At 37.9% G+C, this 21090-nt stretch overlaps 1 protein-coding gene across 6 annotated transcripts in view; it reads left to right on the forward strand.

Annotated features, from left to right (window-relative positions):
* Rev3l (REV3 like, DNA directed polymerase zeta catalytic subunit) overlaps positions 1-21090 on the forward strand; it is a 143651-nt gene that overhangs the window by 112863 nt on the left and 9698 nt on the right. For 4 of the 6 annotated variants that reach the window (XM_006512622.3, XM_006512623.4, XM_006512624.4 and 1 more), the window contains 9 exons: positions 1719-1860; positions 2246-2490; positions 3552-3660; positions 7444-7650; positions 10276-10385; positions 14684-14798; positions 18271-18408; positions 19315-19505; positions 20171-20417. In XM_006512622.3, the coding sequence (XP_006512685.1) occupies positions 1719-1860; positions 2246-2490; positions 3552-3660; positions 7444-7650; positions 10276-10385; positions 14684-14798; positions 18271-18408; positions 19315-19505; positions 20171-20417 (1504 nt within the window). Of the gene's footprint in view, positions 1-1718; positions 1861-2245; positions 2491-3551; positions 3661-6853; positions 6981-7443; positions 7651-10275; positions 10386-12149; positions 14313-14683; positions 14799-18270; positions 18409-19314; positions 19506-20170; positions 20418-21090 lie in introns of those variants that run through there. The other 2 variants (XR_380057.4, XM_017313854.2) reach the window with 2 other exon arrangements.

Consider the following 21090-nt stretch of genomic DNA (forward strand, 5'->3'; position numbering starts at 1 on the left):
TGATCAAAAGAAACAAAGAAAACACTTTTGACTGATATTTTACTGTCTCATTCTAGGCTTGAGCTTTGCTTTGTTTCTTTCTTTCTTTCTTTCTTAACTACTATGAAGATTTTGATTGCCTTCCCTATCTGTCCTTCATTGTTTTTGATAAATCAACAGTAATTTACATTTTTCTAATTTGTCCAACTCATTTGATTTCTTCCTTCCTTTCATTCTTTCATTCTCTCTCTTTTTTTTTTTTTTTAAGACAAGATCTCTGTACATAGCCTAGGGTAGCCTTGAACTATAATGTAGCCCAGGATGACCACAAACTTGGAATTCTCCCTCAATCTCCCGAGTGCAAGGATTATAGTTGTATAAAACAGAAGTCATCTCCTTGTTGCCTTGTGTAAGTCGTAGAGTGGATTGGAGGGAGTGCGTTACTCGCTTCTCCTGGCCCAACCTTAGTCTTTGGAATGTCTTGTTTTCTGGGGCCTAGACATGAGCTTTCTCAGCACTCCTATTCTTAGCACAGTGGGGAGAACCTCTGCTTTGTGTAACTACAGTCTGGGTGCAGACAAGTCCTCTGCCTGTCTGCAGAGGCAGGCAGTGCTATCCTGTGTCTCCTTAGCAGCTGAGCTCCTTGGCGCGGGTTCTGGGATGAGAAGTACCCTGCCCCTTAGCAGACCTGTTGTTCATCTGTTTAATGCCAGGTCTGTGATTGCTTCCTCTAGAAACACTTCTACCTTGACAGGACTTAGACTCCAGAAGAAGAAAAAAGCAAGGCAGGTGTTCAGTTTTTAAAAATTAGTGCATTCTGGCTTATTAAAATACAAGAGTAAATGATGGGAAAGATGCAAAAGATACTGCATTTAAAAAACAACTCATGTGTGTGGAAAAAAAAAACAATTTTATTGGAAATACTTTTAAAATATATTCTGATCCTGGTTTCCTTCTCTCCCAGCTCCTCTCAGATCCTCGCCATTCTCCCACTTACCCAGATTCACACTCATTCTCTCTCTCATGGTTTCTAGTCATCTTCCATTCCCTTTTGAGGAACCTCAGGGAAGTGATGTAGAACTACAGTAAGGGCTGAGTGCTGATGGTTCACACCCTTGACTCCAGCACTTGGGAAGCAGAGGCAGGTGGAGATCTAAGTTCGAGGCCAGCCTGGCCTACATTATTATTTCCAGGACAGCCAGGACTACACAGAGAAATTCTGTCTTGGAAAACAGAACAAAACAAAGCAAAAAAGTAAATAAAAAACAACAACAACAACAACAAAACAAAGCCTACATTAAGGACTAGATTTTGGTATTAAATCTTTACAGAGAAGTTGGTTATCGCTCAGTGACAGCTCAAGGAAAAAGTAATACATAAACCTATAAATAACATTTATATTCAACTTAACACCATAACCTACATTTGATGATTTGTTTAGGGATGGTAGAACTGTTCTAAATTCATATATTGCCACCTCTAGTTAGGTATTATCCAGGATAAATAAACCCTTTTTTTGCTAAGTGAAATAGAGAACTGGGCCTGGGTTATCAAAAACTCAAGGGAAGTTTTGAAACAAGTTATCTTATAATTCCTTATCATAAGTACTAGTTTAAATGTTGTCTTGTTACTAGTTTCTCCTTGTACTGTTCTGACATACTGATGTAAAGGTTCATGTTGTGACGGCCCCTAAGTAACCCCACTTTACCTGTATTCACGCATGCATTCTCTTTCGACAGATGGAAAATGGTTGATCATTATGTCAGCCGTGTCCGTGGAAATCTCCAGATGTTAGAACAGCTGGACCTAATTGGGAAAACCAGTGAAATGGCCAGACTTTTTGGCATTCAGTTTTTACATGTATTAACAAGAGGTTCACAGGTAGAAATTTTTCTTGTACACTTTAAAGCTCTACACAAGTGAGATACTTGGTTTTGACCTCTTTGAAATGATTAGATTTTTTTTAACTTTGTATCTGTTATCAGTACTTGAGTAATTGAATCTTGTAGTATCGTTAAAAGCGCCCCTTACCAGCAGGGAAACCAAGAAAGACGATTTCTCCCATGTTTTACGCTTTACGTTTTTATAAGTTTGGCATTTTCTAAATCCTAATCGATATTCTTAACATAAAAATAAAGGTTCTGTCAATCTAAGTGACACCTGGAAATTTGACTAAACAATACTTAACAGATGTAGAAAACCATACATACATTCATATATGTGAACAGTATATTTTTATTTAAACAGTATCCTTTTCTCTTTGCAGTACCGTGTGGAGTCAATGATGTTGCGTATTGCCAAACCAATGAACTATATTCCTGTGACACCTAGTATTCAACAGAGATCCCAAATGAGAGCCCCACAGTGTGTTCCCCTCATTATGGAGCCTGAGTCTCGTTTCTATAGCAACTCTGTTCTTGTTCTGGATTTCCAGTCACTATATCCTTCAATTGTGATAGCATATAACTACTGCTTTTCCACTTGCCTTGGCCATGTAGAGAATTTGGGAAAGTAAGATTTCTTTCTTATGTTTACAGCCATGTTATAGTACTTTATTTGCATTAATATTATAGACTTTCTTCACTGTTTTTAAGAATAAGATGAATTGGAATGTAGCCCAGCTAACCCATTTACTGCAGTTGTCTTACTAATGGACATGAACTGTGGTGTGATTAGTTTAGCTTTGTAGACAGATGGCTCATGTGAGGAGAGCCGTGAGCAGAGAGAGAGAGACGCATCTTCTGTTTTATTCTTCATGGATATCAGTAGTCTTCTTTAGAATGAGATTTTGTTTGTTAAATCAGCTTCCGTTGCAGCACTTTGAAATTAATGATTCCAGTCATCAGTTCCTTCTGTCTTAGAAACATGCTGTGATTTTTCAAATGATTGACAGTTTATTAATTCAGGTTAAACAAGAGTAATGTTTTAAATTGTCAAAGGAGTGGATGTTTTTCTTAATTTCAAGAAATATAGAATCTTCTTTTTAATTATTTTGTGTACTTGAGACCACATCTAGTGATCCAACTCTCATAGGAAACACTTGTGGAAGCTGTATCATTATTTGTCTTTTATTAAGAAGAAAATTTGAAATTACCTTATACTTGAATTTTTCCTTAGGGAGTTTAATATAACATGATTATATGTTGAGTTGAAATTTTGTATTTGAGTGTGTATTTAGTCATAAGTAGTAAAGTACTGCCACTTAGAAATGCTTGTTTGGTGGGATGGTGGTGACACATGCCTTTAATCCTAGCACTTGAGAGGTAGAAGCAGTTGGGTCTCTGAGTTTGAGGCCAGCCTGGTCTACAGAGTGAGTTCTAGGACAGCCAGGACTACACAGAGAAACACTGTCTGGAAAAAGTAAAAAAGGAAAGAAAAGAAAGGAAAGAAAGAAGAAATGCTTCTTTCTATAAATCGTACATATATGAAGAATTTTTGTTAATAAACCAAATAATCATATTGCCAGTTACATAAATTCATGTTTTCATTTCTGAAAGAGAAGTTGTGATTAAATTTTATAAATGTCTAAAAGCTCTGAGAACGTCTCTGCTTAACATCTTCTTTCTTAACAGGTATGATGAGTTCAAATTTGGCTGTACCTCTCTAAGAGTACCTCCAGATTTACTTTATCAAATTAGGCATGACGTCACAGTGTCCCCCAATGGAGTAGCTTTCGTCAAGGTAATACTCGCTTGTAAATGAAAGGAGTCAACTGTGGCTTACCTTTAAGAAAGCAAGTCGTGGTTTGGGTATTGTTGGCACATAAGGCTATACTACTTGAAGACTTTTCTCTCATAAAATCAAAACCAAAATCTTCTGGGAAACAATTTTGAAGAAAAATAACCATCTTGCTTTGGTTAGACTTGGATTTAACTAATGAGCTATTGAGGGGAGTGCGTGTCTATGGCATCTACCTCTGTAGAATCTGGCAGACATGCTTAGAGTCTGATGGTCAAAGATGTTAACTGGTAAAGAGTTCAGTTGCTTTAGTGTATACAGCCTTCAGCTGTTCCACATTATTTTAAATAAAGTCGATGCTATCTTAGATAGAATGAAACTAACATTTAATAACTGCATTCTTTAAAAAGACATTCAAACTAACAAGAGCCCTTTATTTTCTATATACTTTCTCCTCAAGAAAAACTGAAGAAATCTTTCTAGTTGAATAAAGAAAATAGATTTCAGAAGTTGTATTACCTCTTATATGCCAACTTCATTTCTTTTCAATTTCCCTAGCAGTGAATTTATGTATACTACTGGTATGCATGGTATTTGATGGAACAGGCAGACCTCACCAACCCTCCAATTCATTCTGGTGTACTCATCAAAAATATCATTCTCTACCAATTAAGAGATGATATTGAACTTTAATTACAAGTCAGATGTGAAGAAATTTTTTAGCAGTAAGTTCGTGGTATATTTCTTTCTTAGAGATTTTTGGAATAGACTATCCCCAGCTTTTGGTGTAGGTAAAGTTGGAGAAATTGCAATTGATTTGTTTTGATGGGTTTTTTTTTCTCCCATGTTTAAAAAAATCCATTTTAAAATAGCATTTCTACATATTTGGTCATGGTTCTTTTTGTATTATATCTTAAAATATTATGCCTCCATGAGAAAGAAATCAGGAAAGCAATCCTATTCTTAATTGGGGAATGGAACCCTGGGAATAAACCTCACCAAAAAAGTGAAAGGCCTCAACAATAAAAATTGCAAAGCAGTAAGCAGGACATGGTGGTGCATGCCTTTAATCCCAGCACTAAGGAGGCAGAGTTACGCAGGTATCTATGAGTTCAAGCTAGCTTAGTCTATAGAGCTCGTACCAGGCCAGCTAGGGCTACACTGTGAGACCTTATCTAAGAAATAAAAATTATGAAACACTGGAGAAAGAGACTGAAGAACAACAAGATGGGAAAACACCACTGTATGAAAGAGTTAATATTGTTAAAATGAAATAATGTCAAAATTGAACTACATAATGCAGACCCTGTGAAAGTACCTATGACCTTCACAAAACTGGAAGAGAAAAAAAAAACCCTAAAAGTCTTATGGAAACACAAATGATATCAAATAGCAAAAGCCAATCCTAAGCAAAAAAGAGTGATGGTGGAGGGGAGGCCTCAGAATACCTAATGTCAAATACACTGACAAAGCCAAAGTAATAAAAGCTTGATAGTATAGGATTAGCATAAAAAGAACACAGACCAATAGAATAAAATTGGCAACCTAGAAATAAACCTGTTTGTCTATGCCATCTTATTCTTGACAAAACTGCCAAAAAATATATATAAGAAAAAAAGTCATGTCAACAAACAATGTTAGGAAACCTGATTATCCATATGTAGAAGACTAAAACAACAACCCTCTTACCATTCATTCAATATAGAAGGCATCGAAAGGGCTATGCAGCTCAGTGGTTAAAAGCACTGCCTGTTACTTGGTTTTAATTCCTAGCACCCATCTGGTTTACAACTGCTTGCTAGCCCAGTTCCAGGGGATCTGGGCTCTCTGAGCACCAGACATGTACATTGTGCTCAGACAGATATACAGGTAACAGTTTCCTGAGTAAGACTCAAAACTTGAATTAACCAATGGGATTCCAAGGCTTCTTACAGCAAAGTAAACAATCAGGATTAATCACAAGTAAAGATATAGCCTGGATCAGGATGTGTCTGAAATATGTAAAGGACTCAAGAAACCGAATACCAGATGAGCACACAATCCAGTCAGTAAATAATCTTCTTTGTGATCACAAAGAGATAGCAGTGGCCAAAGAAGAATAGGAAGGTCCCAGGTGTCTGTGGCCATCAGGAAGTGTAAGTTAGACTGCACTGAGACTTCCTCACCACAGTCATCGAGGCTGTTGCTCAGGAAATAAAAAAGGCCAACACGTGTGAGAGCAGAAAGGGGCCTTGTTCTCCACAGCTGGGTAGGAGGGTAAATGACATGGCTGCCATGGAAATGCTGTGAAGGCCTTTCAGACTAAAACACCACTAGCATGGAATCCAACATCACTGCTTGGGATAAACCAGAAAGTCCGAATACAAAAGAGCTTACTTGCTTATTGCTGCACTGCTCACAACAGCTAAGCAATAGGATCAGCCTGGACACCCATCTTACTTATCAGTCGACAAGTGGATTAAAAAGTGTGATATATATATATATACATACATACATACATACATACATACATACATACATGTATGTATGTATGTAGTATTTGGCCATAATGAATAGTAAGGCATATCATCTGCAGGGAAATGAATGGAACCTGAAACCCAAACACAGACACCGCTTTGTCTGTTACATGTGGAAGGTAGAGCTTGTAGTAGAGCACCTGAAGTAAGCAGGATCTGCTAGGAAAGGCAAAGGCAAGGAGATCATAGAGAGGACGGTGGGAAAGGGCTGGACAATGATGACAATATAGTAGTATATAAGTATAAAGGTTTTCACAGTTGATACGAACTAATAATTAGAGGTTTTTAAATGATAAAACAAAGGGAGAGTTGGGCTGGCTTCTAAAGGTACACCAAATGAATTAGAGACTGACCTACGTTTTCTGTCACATGTGTGGGTGTTTGCTTAAGCTCCCTTCAATAGCATCTTAAAAACCCCATTTACATTTTGACCTAGTATGTAAAGTTTAAAAATAATTTTTTTAATATTCAAAAGTGTGATTATCCTATAACTGAAGTTTTAATTGTTCAGGTTGACATGCGTTATTTTGCACGTGTCTGTGAATCATCAGTTAATACTGTTTTGTGGTTTTTCATTCCTACCAGAGTTCTCATAAATCCTCCCTAGTCTTGATTAATACAAATGATTTTTTTTTGGCAACAACAAATGTTATCACTTCATTATTCATCCCCTCTTCCAGATTGCTAATAAATGTAGGCCGGAGGGGATGGCTTAGTGCTCTAAGCATCAGATTTGAAATACCTAGAGTCCCTGGAACTGCAGGTTTGAATGTCAGCAGAGTCAACCCAGCTCATCACTCTTCCAAGGTAGATAAATGGAGTTCCCTGCAGAGCACTGTGTGGGGTCGCTAGGGTGAGCGCTTTACCAACTGAGGTGGTTTATGACTGATACAAGGCCCATGTGTCTCTCTAGAAGGATGGGGGTCTCGATCAGAGTTTGAACAGCATTTCCCTCTGAGTTTGTTGTATGGCTATCTATGTACTAGTTGACATCCTGCTTCCTGGAGTTCTCAGAGCTCGTATAGAAGTGCTGCATTCAATTTTTAAACAATACCAGAACCTTTTAAAAGAAAAACTCTTCAACAGAAATAAACTGTGATGATTGTGAATGGCAGCTACTAGTCCTGTGGTTATTCTGTTAGTAGCATGTTTCTGTTTATGACAGTTGGCCGTTGTATGCTTGTTTCCTTCTTAGTTACCGAAGTCTATATGCATGTGGGTGTGATTGAGGCATTTTATACACTCTTCTTCTTTTTCTCCTTTATGGTAGCCTTCTGTACGAAAGGGTGTTCTACCAAGAATGCTTGAAGAAATTTTGAAGACTAGATTGATGGTGAAGCAGTCAATGAAGTCTTACAAGCAGGACAGAGCCCTGTCACGGATGCTCAATGCCCGTCAACTAGGACTAAAGCTGATAGCAAATGTCACGTTTGGCTATACGGCTGCTAATTTTTCTGGGAGAATGCCGTGCATTGAGGTAACACATTTAATAAGAGAGTAGTTACTGAAGTATTTTGCTTTGTTACTAAACTTTAAAATGTCATTTCCATGACATACTAGTTTTTCTTAAATTGGATCTATAAACATGCATCTTTTCTTATTTCAATAATAATTTTTAAATTATATGCATATTTCCACATTTACTAACATAAGGTTTCAGTGCCAGTTTATAATAGTATTTACAGTAATTTTGATACTAAATAATTCCTTTTAATTTTGTTGTTGTTTTGTTTTGATTTTTCAAGACAGAATTTCTCTGGGTAGCCCTGGCTACCGTCGATCTGTAGACCAGGCTGGCCTAGAACTCAGAAACCTGCCTTCCTCTCCCTCCCGAGTGCTGGGATTAAAGGTGTGCAGCACCATGACTGACTCCTTTTAATTTGGTAGTTAGGTCCAAATATTACATTAAAGAAAAAACACCCCATGGACTGGAGAGATAGTTAGTTCACTCAGTAAAGTGCCTACTGTATAAACATGAGGGACCCACACGAAATGTCAGAAACAGCAACTTGTTACGTGTATCCAAGTGTTGAGTGGGTGGTGGCAGGAGGATCCCTGGCGCTCACTGGCTCTTACTGACTAGTCTGTTTAACTGCATAAACTCTGGGTTCCATGGAAGACCTTGTCTCAAAAAGGTGGGAAATAAGTGACTAAGACATCTAATGTCAACCCCTGACCACTGCACACACATGTCTTGTGCACAGCTCACAAGAGGCAAAGTGAATCTCACACCTGCTCAAGAGCTGACATTAGAGTTCATCAGGTCAGCTGCTTAATGAAGCAAGCCTGCTGACTTCAGTTCAGTCCCTAGGACCCACAAAAATGTGGAAGGAGAAAAGTGGGTTCCATGGAGTTATCTTCTGCCTTCCTGTGTATGCTACAGTCACACACGCACACACATTTGTGTGTGTGTGTGTACGTGTGTGCGCACGCGCGCAGTCACGTACCAACATAAGGCTAGAGAGATGGTTCACTGGGAGAAGGGGAGAGAAGCGGGATGGGAACATGGCTCAGTCAGGGCTTGGGGGCACTGTGCACACTAGAGAGCTTGAGCTTCCCAGTACCACTTAAGGTGGACATAGCTATGTCTGTAACTCCAGTGTTACAAGGAAGATGGGAAGGTGGGCAGAAGGTGGCTTCTGGGTTGAGCAGAGATTCAACGTTTTGTTAAAACTTTGTGATTTCAGTTAGATAACATGATTTAGTGCTTTGTTGGTTGGTTTTCTGGTTATGCTTTTTGTTTTGAAACAGGATCTCACTGTGAAACCCTAGCTGGAACCCGTAGAGATCTGCCTTCCTCTGCCTCCTAACTACTGGGATTAAAGATATGCACCAGCATGCATGCTGATTCTCAGTGTGTTTTAATGTACTAAGTTGTCGTTTTCTAATATACTCAAAGTTTCAATATGATATATTATCTTAACTTAAAATACAAATCAAATTTTTGCTTCCATTTTATGATCTGTTCCTTTCCTCATATACTATAGTTTCCTTTGCAGTGCAGCTTTAGACAGCTTTCTGAATACTGTTAGATCTGTATTTAGTTTGGGAATTTCAACTTTTGGAACAAAAAGGGAAGTATCATTATTACTGTTGTTTGGTTATTAACAAAAAGACAAGAATGCACAAGTTTACTGTAAAATTCAAGGGAAATGCTCCATTTGGTTTGGATGGCAGTCTTCTCTGTCTTTTGACCTCAGTTGATTTAGTAATTAAAATCTCTTTAATTTACCAAACTACATAATCTAATGAAGATGTGTTTCACGTTGCTTAAGGCCTAGAATTTTCTATCAGCTTGTGCCCTTATCCTTACTAAAACTCAGTAGTCACAGTGAAAGATCCCTATGGGCATATTTTTGTACTTACTTGTTTGTAATTAAACACTGCAAATATAATTTGTTATATAATTGTGTACTTTTTTCTTTTACTTAGTTTTAACAAAAATTATGTATTATCAATCTCAGAGATTTAATTTCAGCACTTAAATAAATTATCATAAACAGAATTTTTTTGAAATTTAGGTAGAAAATAAGGTAGACACACCTACCTTATACTTGGACCCAACACACAGTACTTTGTACCCTGGTTGATTTTATGAATATAAAGGAGAGGCTTTGAAAACCCACATGTGGCGATGCATGCCTTTAATCCCAGCACTCAAGAGTCAGTGGCAGGCGGATTTCTGTGAGTTCAAGACCAACCTGGTCTACAGTAGAAAGTTCCAGGACAGCCAGGGCTGTTACACAAAGAAATCTTGTCTCAAAAAAATAAATAAATAAATAAATAAATAAACAAACAAACAAACAAACAAACAGTTATTTGGGCTGTGCGTATACAAGGCTTATTCTTTCAAGAATCAAACGTACCTATGTACCTTGTAAAAATGTGAAGTCCTTCTTATGTCCTGACATAGTCAAAGGCAAGTCTATAGTCATAGATTCTTTTAAATTCATTTTTTTACTTTGTGATGCACTGGTAGTTATTTTTTTGTATTATTTCATTTTTTAAAATATCTAATAATTAAGATTTTAGTATTATTAAAATGTGTTGACTCTTACCGAGCTATGTTAAATCATTTCCAATGTGTTTGTATCATCAACAGGTTGGTGATAGCATTGTTCACAAAGCCAGAGAGACCTTGGAACGAGCAATTAAACTAGTGAATGATACCAAGAAATGGGGTGCTAGGGTTGTTTATGGTGATACTGACAGGTAATGAATTTAGAGGATTGTATTTGGGTTTGGGGCATTGGTTTACAGGTGGGGTTTTTTTCTTGTTGATTTTTTGTTTTGTTTACATTTATTTATATCTTCTTTTTGGTGTTTGAAATAGCTTAGGGGAGATCCTTTTAAATAACACTCCTCCATCATTGTTGTCGTCCATATGATCTTTTGGTTGGATAATTCTTCTGAGTCTCTGTATTTAAGTCCCTTAAAGAAATAGTGGTAGTGGTGGTGGTAGTAGTAGTATCAGCAGCAGCAGCAAACAAGTACAGTCTAGGGAGAAGGTTCAACGTGGCAGTTGCTATACTACCATGAAGGCCTGAATTTGGATTTATATCACCCATATTAAAAGCTAGACATGGACACATGAGTATCCCCAGCAGTAAGGAGGGCAAAGACAAGAATATCTCCAGTTTCCCGGCTGCCAGCATTGCAGGAAAATCAGGAAAGTTTGGTGAGAGACCTTGTCTTAAGAATAAGGTAGAAAACAATAAAAAGGGGCACTCATTGTCATAGTCTTTCCTAGATAAACGCCTGCATACATGTCCACACAAGCACGCACGCACCCACCCACGCACTTAAAAGGCAGTTGCCAAAGCCTTACGCTGTTAAATTATTATAAAATCTGTTGACGTCCTAAGAGAAGAAACAGTCAAATCCACTTACCCATTAGATCCCAGGGCATGTGCTGACTTCTGCAAGCCCACTCATGCCTGGCAAAGAATGGGGTGGCTTTGGATCCTGGATCACTAGCTCCAGCCTGCTTGCTTGGTTACTTACACTACTATTTTTCAGGGTCCCATTGTTTATATAACATCTTACTTGTATGGCACCTGGAAATCCTTTAAGTGGTTTTCATAGTACGTTTGGAGTCACATTGTGTTCGTGCTTGGAGCACTTCCCTCAGCAACTCTGATCACTATCTAGTACAACAGAGCAGTTGGAGATAGTGTCCCTAATTAATAAAGATAACCTGTAAGTGATCCTTAAACAGTGTTAATCTTGCAGTCCGTTAAAGTGTATATAAAGTGAACACTATATTAATGCTAAGTGAGAGCTTGTTGCCCGTAACCACTTTCCCATTACCATCAGACAGAGGTAGCTTGCTATTTCCCAAGCTCTGTCAGTGTTACCTAATGTCCCTCCTCGTTTGTCTTTGGGCAGTTCACTGCTCAACTAAAATTCTGCTTGGTAGTATATCAAAATGAGTTACTAAAACAAACTTTGTTATGTTGTAATTCTTTGTAAAATTAGTAGAAAAGCAAAAAACTTTAAATACTTAAACTATTACTTTTAACCCAGAGTCTATATGTGTTGGTTGTTAGCACATAGAATCATAAGTTAACATGATTTTTATTGCACGTTATCTACCATTTAAGATCTTTAAGAATTGAAACAAGCCACAGGGAGTGGTGCACACCTTTTAATACCAGTACTTTAGAGGCAGAGGCAGATGAATCTCTGTGAGTTTAAGTCCAGCCTAGTCTACCTAGAGTTCCAGACCAGCCAGAACTACACAGTGAGACCCTTCCTTTAAAACAAATATATAAACATCTTAAAAATTGAAAAATAATTTCAAATAAAGTCCAGTACTCACAGGCTCTCAGAACAAAAGAAAAGATAGAGTTGGATATTATTTAGGCTGGCAGTTCACAACCCTAGGTAAGAAATTATCACCAGCTAGTCAATAATTGAGACATAAATGTGAGCTCCGTGCTCTGATTCTTAGCAAGTGCTTTTTCTGTATATCAGATTTCACGGGAATGTTGAGATTCCAGTCAGTGAAATACAAGGACAGTATCACTTTGCCCATCATTCATTACTTGATCTGTGCAAGGACAATTCATTTAGAATATGCACTCTAACAAGAACAGTAGCACCCCAGCAGAGTACAAGTAAGTTATTAGAAGTACAAAAAGTTCCCAAAATATATGTCTTTCTTAATAATTACTTTCATTAAAAAATAAGTAACTCTTTCTTTGGGATGATAATTATGATAAAAGGTTGAAAAACTGCCTTAGAAATAATAGCTAATGCTTGGCAGAGTGAAAGAGATCTTAGCCACAAGGATCTAAAAAGCTGTCAGCTATACTTTATTAACATGGCCAATCACAGTTCACTGAGCTTCTGTGCCTCAACTACTTCATCAGCGGAATGGAGGAGTTTGGTAACTGCTGATCAGTGACCACTGCTTCCCTCAGTTTCAAGGATCATGATTCATAGAGTCCTGGTTCCCATCTGTGGGGGATCTAAAGGACTGAGGAGGCTGTTTTACCACTAGAGCAGTTTTTATTGCTACCCACTTAAGTGTAATTAATAGGAACACTAAATATTACCATGGTTCAAACCATTACTTCATATGGTAATGCTTCTCATTCATATTTATTCCATCTGGTGGGATATTACCTGCTTCAGCCAATGACAAGCTGTTTATAAGGGTAATTCATAGTCAGTGTAGGGATTGACTTCCAATAAGAATATATATACTTACAGGGTAGGGAAATGAAATCAGAATCTCTTGGGAAATTCATCGGACTATAATTAAGAAAGTCCTCTTAGGCAGCATTTATATCCCCAATTACTCCCTATTATGTATACTAATTAATATTCTAAATGTGTACTTGAACCTCTTAACCCAAAGATAAATGTTATTTAACATTACAGTGACAATAGACTCTGATGTAAGACCTTTTCCTCAGGTGTGGCAGAGGCAGAAGGGTTACTCCAAGTTCTAGGCTCAGTGGGTTACATAGTGAGCTCCAGGCCAGGCATGCCTGACATCTCACAAGCAATAGTGACAACAAAGACATCTTTTCCTTTTTAGACTAGTCATCTCTGAACTCTCACCAAAACTTGTCGTTCGTCTAAGCCAGTTCTCTTGAAGCATAGCTCCAAATCAAATTAGCCATAACAGTGTATCTACTAACAAGCCCATTGATACTCTTAGGTAAAACCTCATATATAATAACTTTCAAAATATAGTGAGTATGCTTGTATGTGTCTGTACATACACAGACTACACATATCTAGGTTTTGTACTCCTGACCCAAGGGGTAAGTGACTCACTTTCTGTTACTGTAGATTAGTTTTATTTTTTCAAGTATTTTATATAAATGGAATTACACAGTATGTGCTTTCTTACATCTGGTCCTGAAGAGTGTGTGCTCTAGGAGACAGATGGGGAGGAATTAGAGAACGTAGAGGGGAGTGCTATTCCACATGTGTGTGTCATGCTGCAGTCACTTGGCCCGTCTGGTAAAGTAATGAATACTTCATGTATTGATCTCTCCCCCCACCCTCCTTACACACACACACACATGATTTTTATTGAAACATGGTCATAGTAGAAATATGTAGCATGTATCTACTTTATATGAAAGTATAAGAGCCTGCCTGATGAGCCAGCCGCCACTCTAGCCAAGCCACAGCACGTTTCTATTTCCCGACCAGCACCCCATGTAGCTCCACCTCTGATGTCTGTCACCACAGCTGAATTTTACTTGTTCTCAAACATATGTATATATGCATCCTGATTTTTAAATGCTTATATTCATCACTGCAACTGAAAAACTTAAAAATAATAACCTTTCATAATAAAAATAGTTTGGTCATTTATTAAGCACACCCTTAGCATACATAAAAACCAGCAATCCCACTTCTATGTTTGCCTAAGAAAAGGAAAAAGGATGTCCATGCAGAAATGTGTATATAAATCTTCTTTGGAACTTTCCTCATTAGAGTCAAGTGAATAGATAGAAAGTTTGTTTATTCATACAGTGAAATACCCAGTCGTAAAAAGGAGCTAGCTATCCCCAACATCATAGGCGACTCTCAGGTATCCAGAGAGAAAGAAGCCAGACCCAGCAGAGTATGCATGACATAGTCCCATTTATACAAAATTCTTGAAAAAAAAAATTGATCTGTAATAACAGAAAGCCAATCATGTGTTAATCCTGGGGCAGGAGTACAGTTTTAAAAGACTTTTTTTGATTGACTTAACTTATACACAACCTTAGCTGTCCAGGGATGATCCTGGGACCTTGGCAGCTTCAGTGTCTGAATTTTAGTCGGAGCTGAGCCTTTCAGAGCTGTAACAAGGTATACTGTAAGTATCAAGGGGAGGGAGTTAGTTAGACAGGAAAGCCTTGAAAGAAAGCAACTTGAGAAAGAACAGTGAGGGCGAAGTAGGTCATCCTTGCTTTAGACTGTTTATTAGCCAGGAAGTAATTCTTGAAGAAATTGTTCTTATGACTTCCACATTACCTGCTATATTTTTAATCTCTTAGTATGTTTGTACTACTGAAAGGAGCCACCAAGGAGCAGTCTTTTAAGATTGGTCAAGAAATTGCTGAAGCTGTTACTGCTACTAATCCTAGGCCAGTGAAACTGAAGTTTGAAAAGGTAAGGGGAGGAAAATGTTAATAGTCACACAGAGCTTACGTGCTTCTTAGATGTTTCTGACTTACTCAATCGGCAGTCTCTGGCTCTATAAATATGTTGAATATTAAAGTTTTTAGTTTTATATGATCTCTCAGTTTGGGAGCGTTTTGTATGTGTACACTTGTGGTGTTTGGTTCATTTGGTTTGGTTTGGGGATTGTGTGTGTGGCGTGTGGGTATGATATTAGGGCTTATACTAACATTAGGGTTACTAATACTAATATTACTTATACTAATATTAGGGTTTATACTAACAAGACGGCCACTGAGCTGTAGCCCTCAGGCCTCCCGATTTCTTTTTTTCAATACTGTCTTAAAATGTGAAAAGAGTTTCATTTATTTTGCTGTAAAGCAGTCAACTCCAAGCTTAATGCTGTAAAACAGCCAGCATATCAGTAGGTTTTTCAGTTTCAGGGGTTTAGAAAAACTACACCAAAGTAATTCGTCTCAGCTTCATATTTTCCAGGCCCTCAACTGAATAGCTGCAAAGGCTGACTATAATCCCAGCAGTCAACAAGTAGGGGCTAACATCCCCCGACGACACGCCCAAGCCCTTGGACTGCTGTAATCCCAGTTCTTGGAACTGCAGCAATCCGGTAGCTACAAGTTTGAGGCCAGCCTGGTCTTCATAATTCAAGGCCACCCTGGCTACATATCAATATTTGTTTTTGTTATTTTCTTTTTCCCCCAAAACAATTTTTTATTAGATATTTTCTTCATTTATATTTCAAATGCTATCCCGAAAGTCCCCTATACCCTCCCCCTACCCTGCTCCCCAACCTACCCACTCCCACTTCCTGGCTCCTGGCATTCCCCTATACTGGAGCATATAATCTTTGCAAGACCAAGGGCCTCTCCTCTCATTGATGGCCCACTAGGCCATCCTCTGCTACATATGCAGCTAGAGACATAAGCTTTGGGGGTTATTGGGTAGTTCATATTGTTGTTTCTCCTATAGGGCTGCAAACCCCTTCAGCTCCTTGGGTACTTTTTTGTTGTTTTAATTAGTAAAACTAAAATGGGGTTGGTAAAGTATTTGCCATGTAAACATTAAGACCTGATTCATGAGTGGTGAGGGGCACTGACAGGAGGATCTCAGCACGCATGTTGGCCGCCTTACCTTAGCCACAGGCCCAGTGAGAGACTCGTCTCAAAAACAAACAGGGAAATGAGGCCTGATAACACCCAAGGCTGTCCTCTGGCCTTGACGCCCAAAGGCACACAAATTCCCAAACACAGCTATACACACCTGCACATAAAAACACACACTAACTTAAATTTTTGAAGTATTTTCTAAAAGACATAAATAGTGTATAAAATTAATACAATTACTTCTTCCTTAAATGGTTGTTAGAATTACTTAGCCATTTGGAAGCAGAATTTTATCTACAGGAAGATTAATTTAAACTAAAAATATCATTAAAGCTATTGCATTTTCCCAGTTTTCTTCCCTTGCCTGTTTTAGTGACTTTTGGTTGCCATGGCATTCCTTTCTTTTTTACATTGTCCTATTTGTTGGCAGGAATCCTTCATGTTTCTTTATTGCTTTAGGATCTTCATGGTCTTTGGTGGCATCCCATCATTGTGATAATTGGTAATTTATGGGTTGTTTTTCTTCATTCTAGCTATGCATTTGTTGCTTTATTGCACTTTAAAAAACAAAACAAAACTACTTTAAAAACTTTGCACTGTCGGTCTGCTTGCTATAGGTTTAGTTTGCTTTGTTTTCCAGTCTCTTAATTTGTAAATATGATTCATTGATTCTCTAATCTGTTATAAACTTTGAAAGATATAATAATTTCTGCCTAAACCTGCTAAGGTTCAAGTTTAACATTTTTGTTTTCTTGATTTATTCATTTCAGTGATACTGACCCATAGGTTGTTTAGAAATGTGCTCATTTCTAGTCTTTAGGAATTGTGTAAGAAATTCCTTGTTAGTGGTTTAATTTGGTTGCATTATGTCGAAGAATATACTTTGTATTATTTTAGTGGTCCATAAAGTTGTTGAAATTTGTTTCTTTGGTATAGTATGCCTTTGTAAATTTTAATGTGACCTTGAAATCCTATGGTTTTTTGTCAATGGCTAGAATGCTCTAGGAAGTGTTGCTCAGGGTTTGTTTTTTCATGGTAGTATTGTGAAAGTCTGCCTGTTCTCCCTGATCTGTCACTCGCTGAGATGAAGATGCTAAAGTCTCCACTGTAATCATGAATTTGCCTTCGTTCACTATTGTGCTGTTAGGTTTTATCCTTATTTTTTTATAATATTCCTTGTATTGAATGAAAACCACTTTTCCTACCTTTCTTTTTATTAATTTTAATGTGAGTAACTGTCTAGTTTTTAGGGTTTTTTTTTTTCAACTTTTCTGAGCCCTTATGTTTAAATAGATTTCTAATAGATCTTAGAATAGTTTCATTTTTTTTTTTTTTTACTCATTTTGGTCATTCCTGCCTTTTAATTGAAATATTAAGGCCTTTTAATGTGTTTATCAATAAAGCCTGGGCATTCCATATAAACATGGTTTATTACCATGTTAACCATGACAAACATAAAGTTTGTACTTTCAAATTGAGAAAAAGTAAATGGACCAGACATAATGCCACATGCCTGTAGCTGCTCTGGAGGATGTCAAAAGAGAATTACTTAAGCCTAGGAAATTCAATGCTACTCTGCGAAAAATATACTGTATTTTTAAAAAGAAAAATAAGAAATGTTAAATGAGGAGGTTTTTGGAAGGGAGCTTAAGGGGAAGAAAAAGGATAAATTTTATAATTTAAAGTAAAAGGATTTATCGTAAAGATTAAATCATGTGAGGTGTGAGGTGGTTTACTATAGCTAAATGCCTAAAGATTGAAGGCAACCTCCATGTCCTGGGGGTACTCAGTTACCTGAGCCATACTACCCCTCTACCATGGACTTCTCTTGTGGATCCAGGACAGATGGCGAGCCATCCACATTTTAATGGCATACTCTAGAAAGCTATTGACTTAAATATACAACGTGCAAAGCAGTGTATGCGGTAAGCTTGCAGAGGAGGGGGAAGACTAGAATGTTAAGTGCATGTGTTTGCCGAGACTCTCTGGACAGATCCAGAGGAGGCCAGTAAGGGTGCGCCTTTAGGAACTCTTCATTGTTTATTCTTAGAACTTTAGCTTTGTGCTGTCTCTAAGTATAAAGTAATTTAAAGTTAATATATGATCAGTGGCTTTTGAAAAGCAATTTTACTTGAAGTAGAAGCAAGTTAGTGCAGAAAGAGTGGATTTTAAGAAGGAATGGCAATTTGTTCTGTGTGCTTTTTGCATTCTAGGTTTTAGATAGGAATTCATTGGGAATATTGAAATATTTTATAGTGACATCTGAATATAGAGAACAGTAACAGAGAATGTCCCAGTTGGGGGAAACAGGTACTGTAAGTCATGTGTCCTGTTTACTGCAGGTGTATTTGCCCTGTGTTTTGCAAACAAAAAAGAGATATGTGGGCTACATGTATGAAACGCTGGATCAGAAGGAGCCAGTATTTGATGCGAAAGGAATAGAAACAGTCAGAAGAGACTCTTGCCCTGCTGTCTCTAAGGTGAGTCCTGTGTCTGTTGTTCTCAGCAGTAAGAAACGTAACTGTCCTTAAACACACATCTAGTTCAAGAACTATGCCTCATAATTACATGAAAATACCGGAGAAGCGTGAATTGTGGGAATTCTATTTTTAATTGGAGACTATTCTACCCTAGTGTTTAGTTTCAGACCTCTTACCATACCTTTCTATCAATGTTTCTATCAAAATTATGAGTTTCTTGGGCATTGCCTTTGAAGATAGGACAGCTTCTCGTGTAACAGCTCCCAAGAAGTAGGGAGCAGGACTCAGACAAGAAATCATCAGATACCTCCAAAGAAACTCAATTCATTCCAGATTGACTGAGAAATCCACTAAATCAGTCCACAGCCCGCTGCGTCACGCTATATCTGAAACCGTGCATACAGAAACTCCATCCCTTACCTGCACTATTAAAATAGGCAAAAGGCAGATTTTTTATTTTATTTTATGTGACTCATCGGTAATATTTATATTTCTCATTTTTTCTTTAGCTAACTTGGATTCTTTCAGTACATAATATTTTCTCATATTTCTATATTTCTTGTTCTCCAGGTGCTTTGACTGTTGAAGAAAAACAAAGTTTTATGTTTTCCTCACATAGCAAATGTTTCTTCTGAATATCATTCCAACATAATTTTTCTCACACTATGTGATATTCTAAGAAATAACAAGCTATATAAAGTCTCAAATACTTCCAGTTTCTAATCATTTTTAGTATCTAATCACAGGATTGAGCATGGGCGCGCGTGTGTGTGTGTGTGTGTCTGTGTGTGTGTGTGTGTGTGTGTGTTTGATTCCAGTACCAGATAGCTTTTTAAAGAAAACTTAACAATAATACTGAAACATACTGGGAGCTATTTTATCTTTTCTGCATCTTTTTGTTTTAAGATACTTGAGCGTTCTCTAAAGCTGCTGTTCGAAACAAGAGATATTAGTCTAATTAAACAGTATGTACAGCGACAATGTATGAAACTTGTGGAAGGGAAGGCCAGCATCCAAGATTTTATCTTTGCTAAAGAGTACAGAGGAAGTTTTTCTTACAGGCCTGGAGCCTGTGTTCCAGCCCTTGAACTTACAAGGTAATGATGTGCACTCCAGCCCGTTCCTCCATGCATAGCCAATATAGTCCTCCGTGCATAGCCATATAGTACTCCGTGCATAGCCAGTATAATCCTCCGTGCATAGCCAGTATAATCCTCCGTGCATAGCCAGTATAGCCCAGAGGTCGCCTGCAGCACAGTAGGAGAAAGACATCGAGTTAGAACTGCAGTGTTTTCTTTACGTCCCCACCCTAACCTCATGAAAATCAAAATGTTCCCCTGTGCTTTGTAAGATTTCTCCTTCTGAGCTTTTCTTAGGAAACTAAATGCAATCAAGCTGATGTGTCTGATTACATTTGTTTCTTCCATAGCAGAATCACTCACAGTCCTTAAATTTGAAATGACAAAGCATTTAGATGTCATTCTGCAGTCAGATTGTTTAGATAATTTCTCTCTTCTTTCACTGTTTTATATATAATAACACTAAGGACTCATCCCTAAACCAGGTAACAGTGCTATAGAGCATAAGTCTCAAACTGTTACAGCACTGTCTACTTGATATCAGCTGAGCAAAGTGTACATAATTCTCAAAGAATCAACAATCTAATTTGAAGGATTGCTCTTGGTTTCAGGCTTAATTCTGAATAGTTTGTTGGCAAGATGCCTTCTCTGACAGTCTATGTACTTAATTTGGATTTGAACAGGAAAATGCTTGCTTATGATCGGCGCTCTGAGCCTCGAGTTGGAGAACGAGTGCCATATGTCATCATTTATGGGACCCCTGGACTACCCCTTATCCAGTTGATAAGGCGCCCAGCAGAAGTCTTACAGGATCCCACTCTGAGGCTGAATGCCACTTACTATATCACCAAACAAATTCTTCCACCCCTGGCCAGAATCTTCTCTCTTATTGGTATTGATGTCTTCAGCTGGTATCAAGAATTACCAAGGGTAAGTTTACTAAATAACATATGTCCTGTAAATAGTTCACTTCAGAATTCAGTGTAACTGGATTTTATGTGTGCAGTGAGAACTTAGCCTCCATTATTGAAACTTGCACGGACGTCGTGCTCGCCAGGCTTCCTGGAGGAGAGATTATAAATATCTGTGTGTACTGTCTCAGCTTCTAGCAAGTTCCAAACCACAGAAACATTCAATGAATCCCCAAGAGTTTCAGTGCTGATTGGCCATTTATTGATAACTCAATAAATCAGCTACTGAAAAAAAAGTGAATTACAAAATTACTTCAAAATGGGAAGGTTTTTTTTTTTAAGATTTTATGAGTGTTTTTGTTTATGTGGGTGTATACACACATGACTGTGTCTGATAACAGTGGAAATCAGAAGAGGGCATCAGATCATCAGATATCCTGAAACTGGAGTTACAGATGTTTGTGGGTTGCCTTTTTTGTGCTGGGAACTGAACTGGGGTCCTCTGAAAGGACAGCAAGTGTTCTTAACCACTGAGACATCGCCCCAGCCCTTTAAAGTAGATATTTAAGAAATGCATAGGAGGACTGGAGAGATGGCTCAGCGGTTAAGAGCACTGACTGCTCTTCCAGAGCTCTTGAGTTCAGTCCTCAGCAACCACATGGTGGCTCACAACCATCTGTAATGGGATCTGA

Source organism: Mus musculus, chromosome 10 (assembly GCF_000001635.26).
Source record: "Mus musculus strain C57BL/6J chromosome 10, GRCm38.p6 C57BL/6J".
In the NCBI taxonomy this organism is placed as follows: Eukaryota; Metazoa; Chordata; class Mammalia; order Rodentia; family Muridae; genus Mus; species Mus musculus.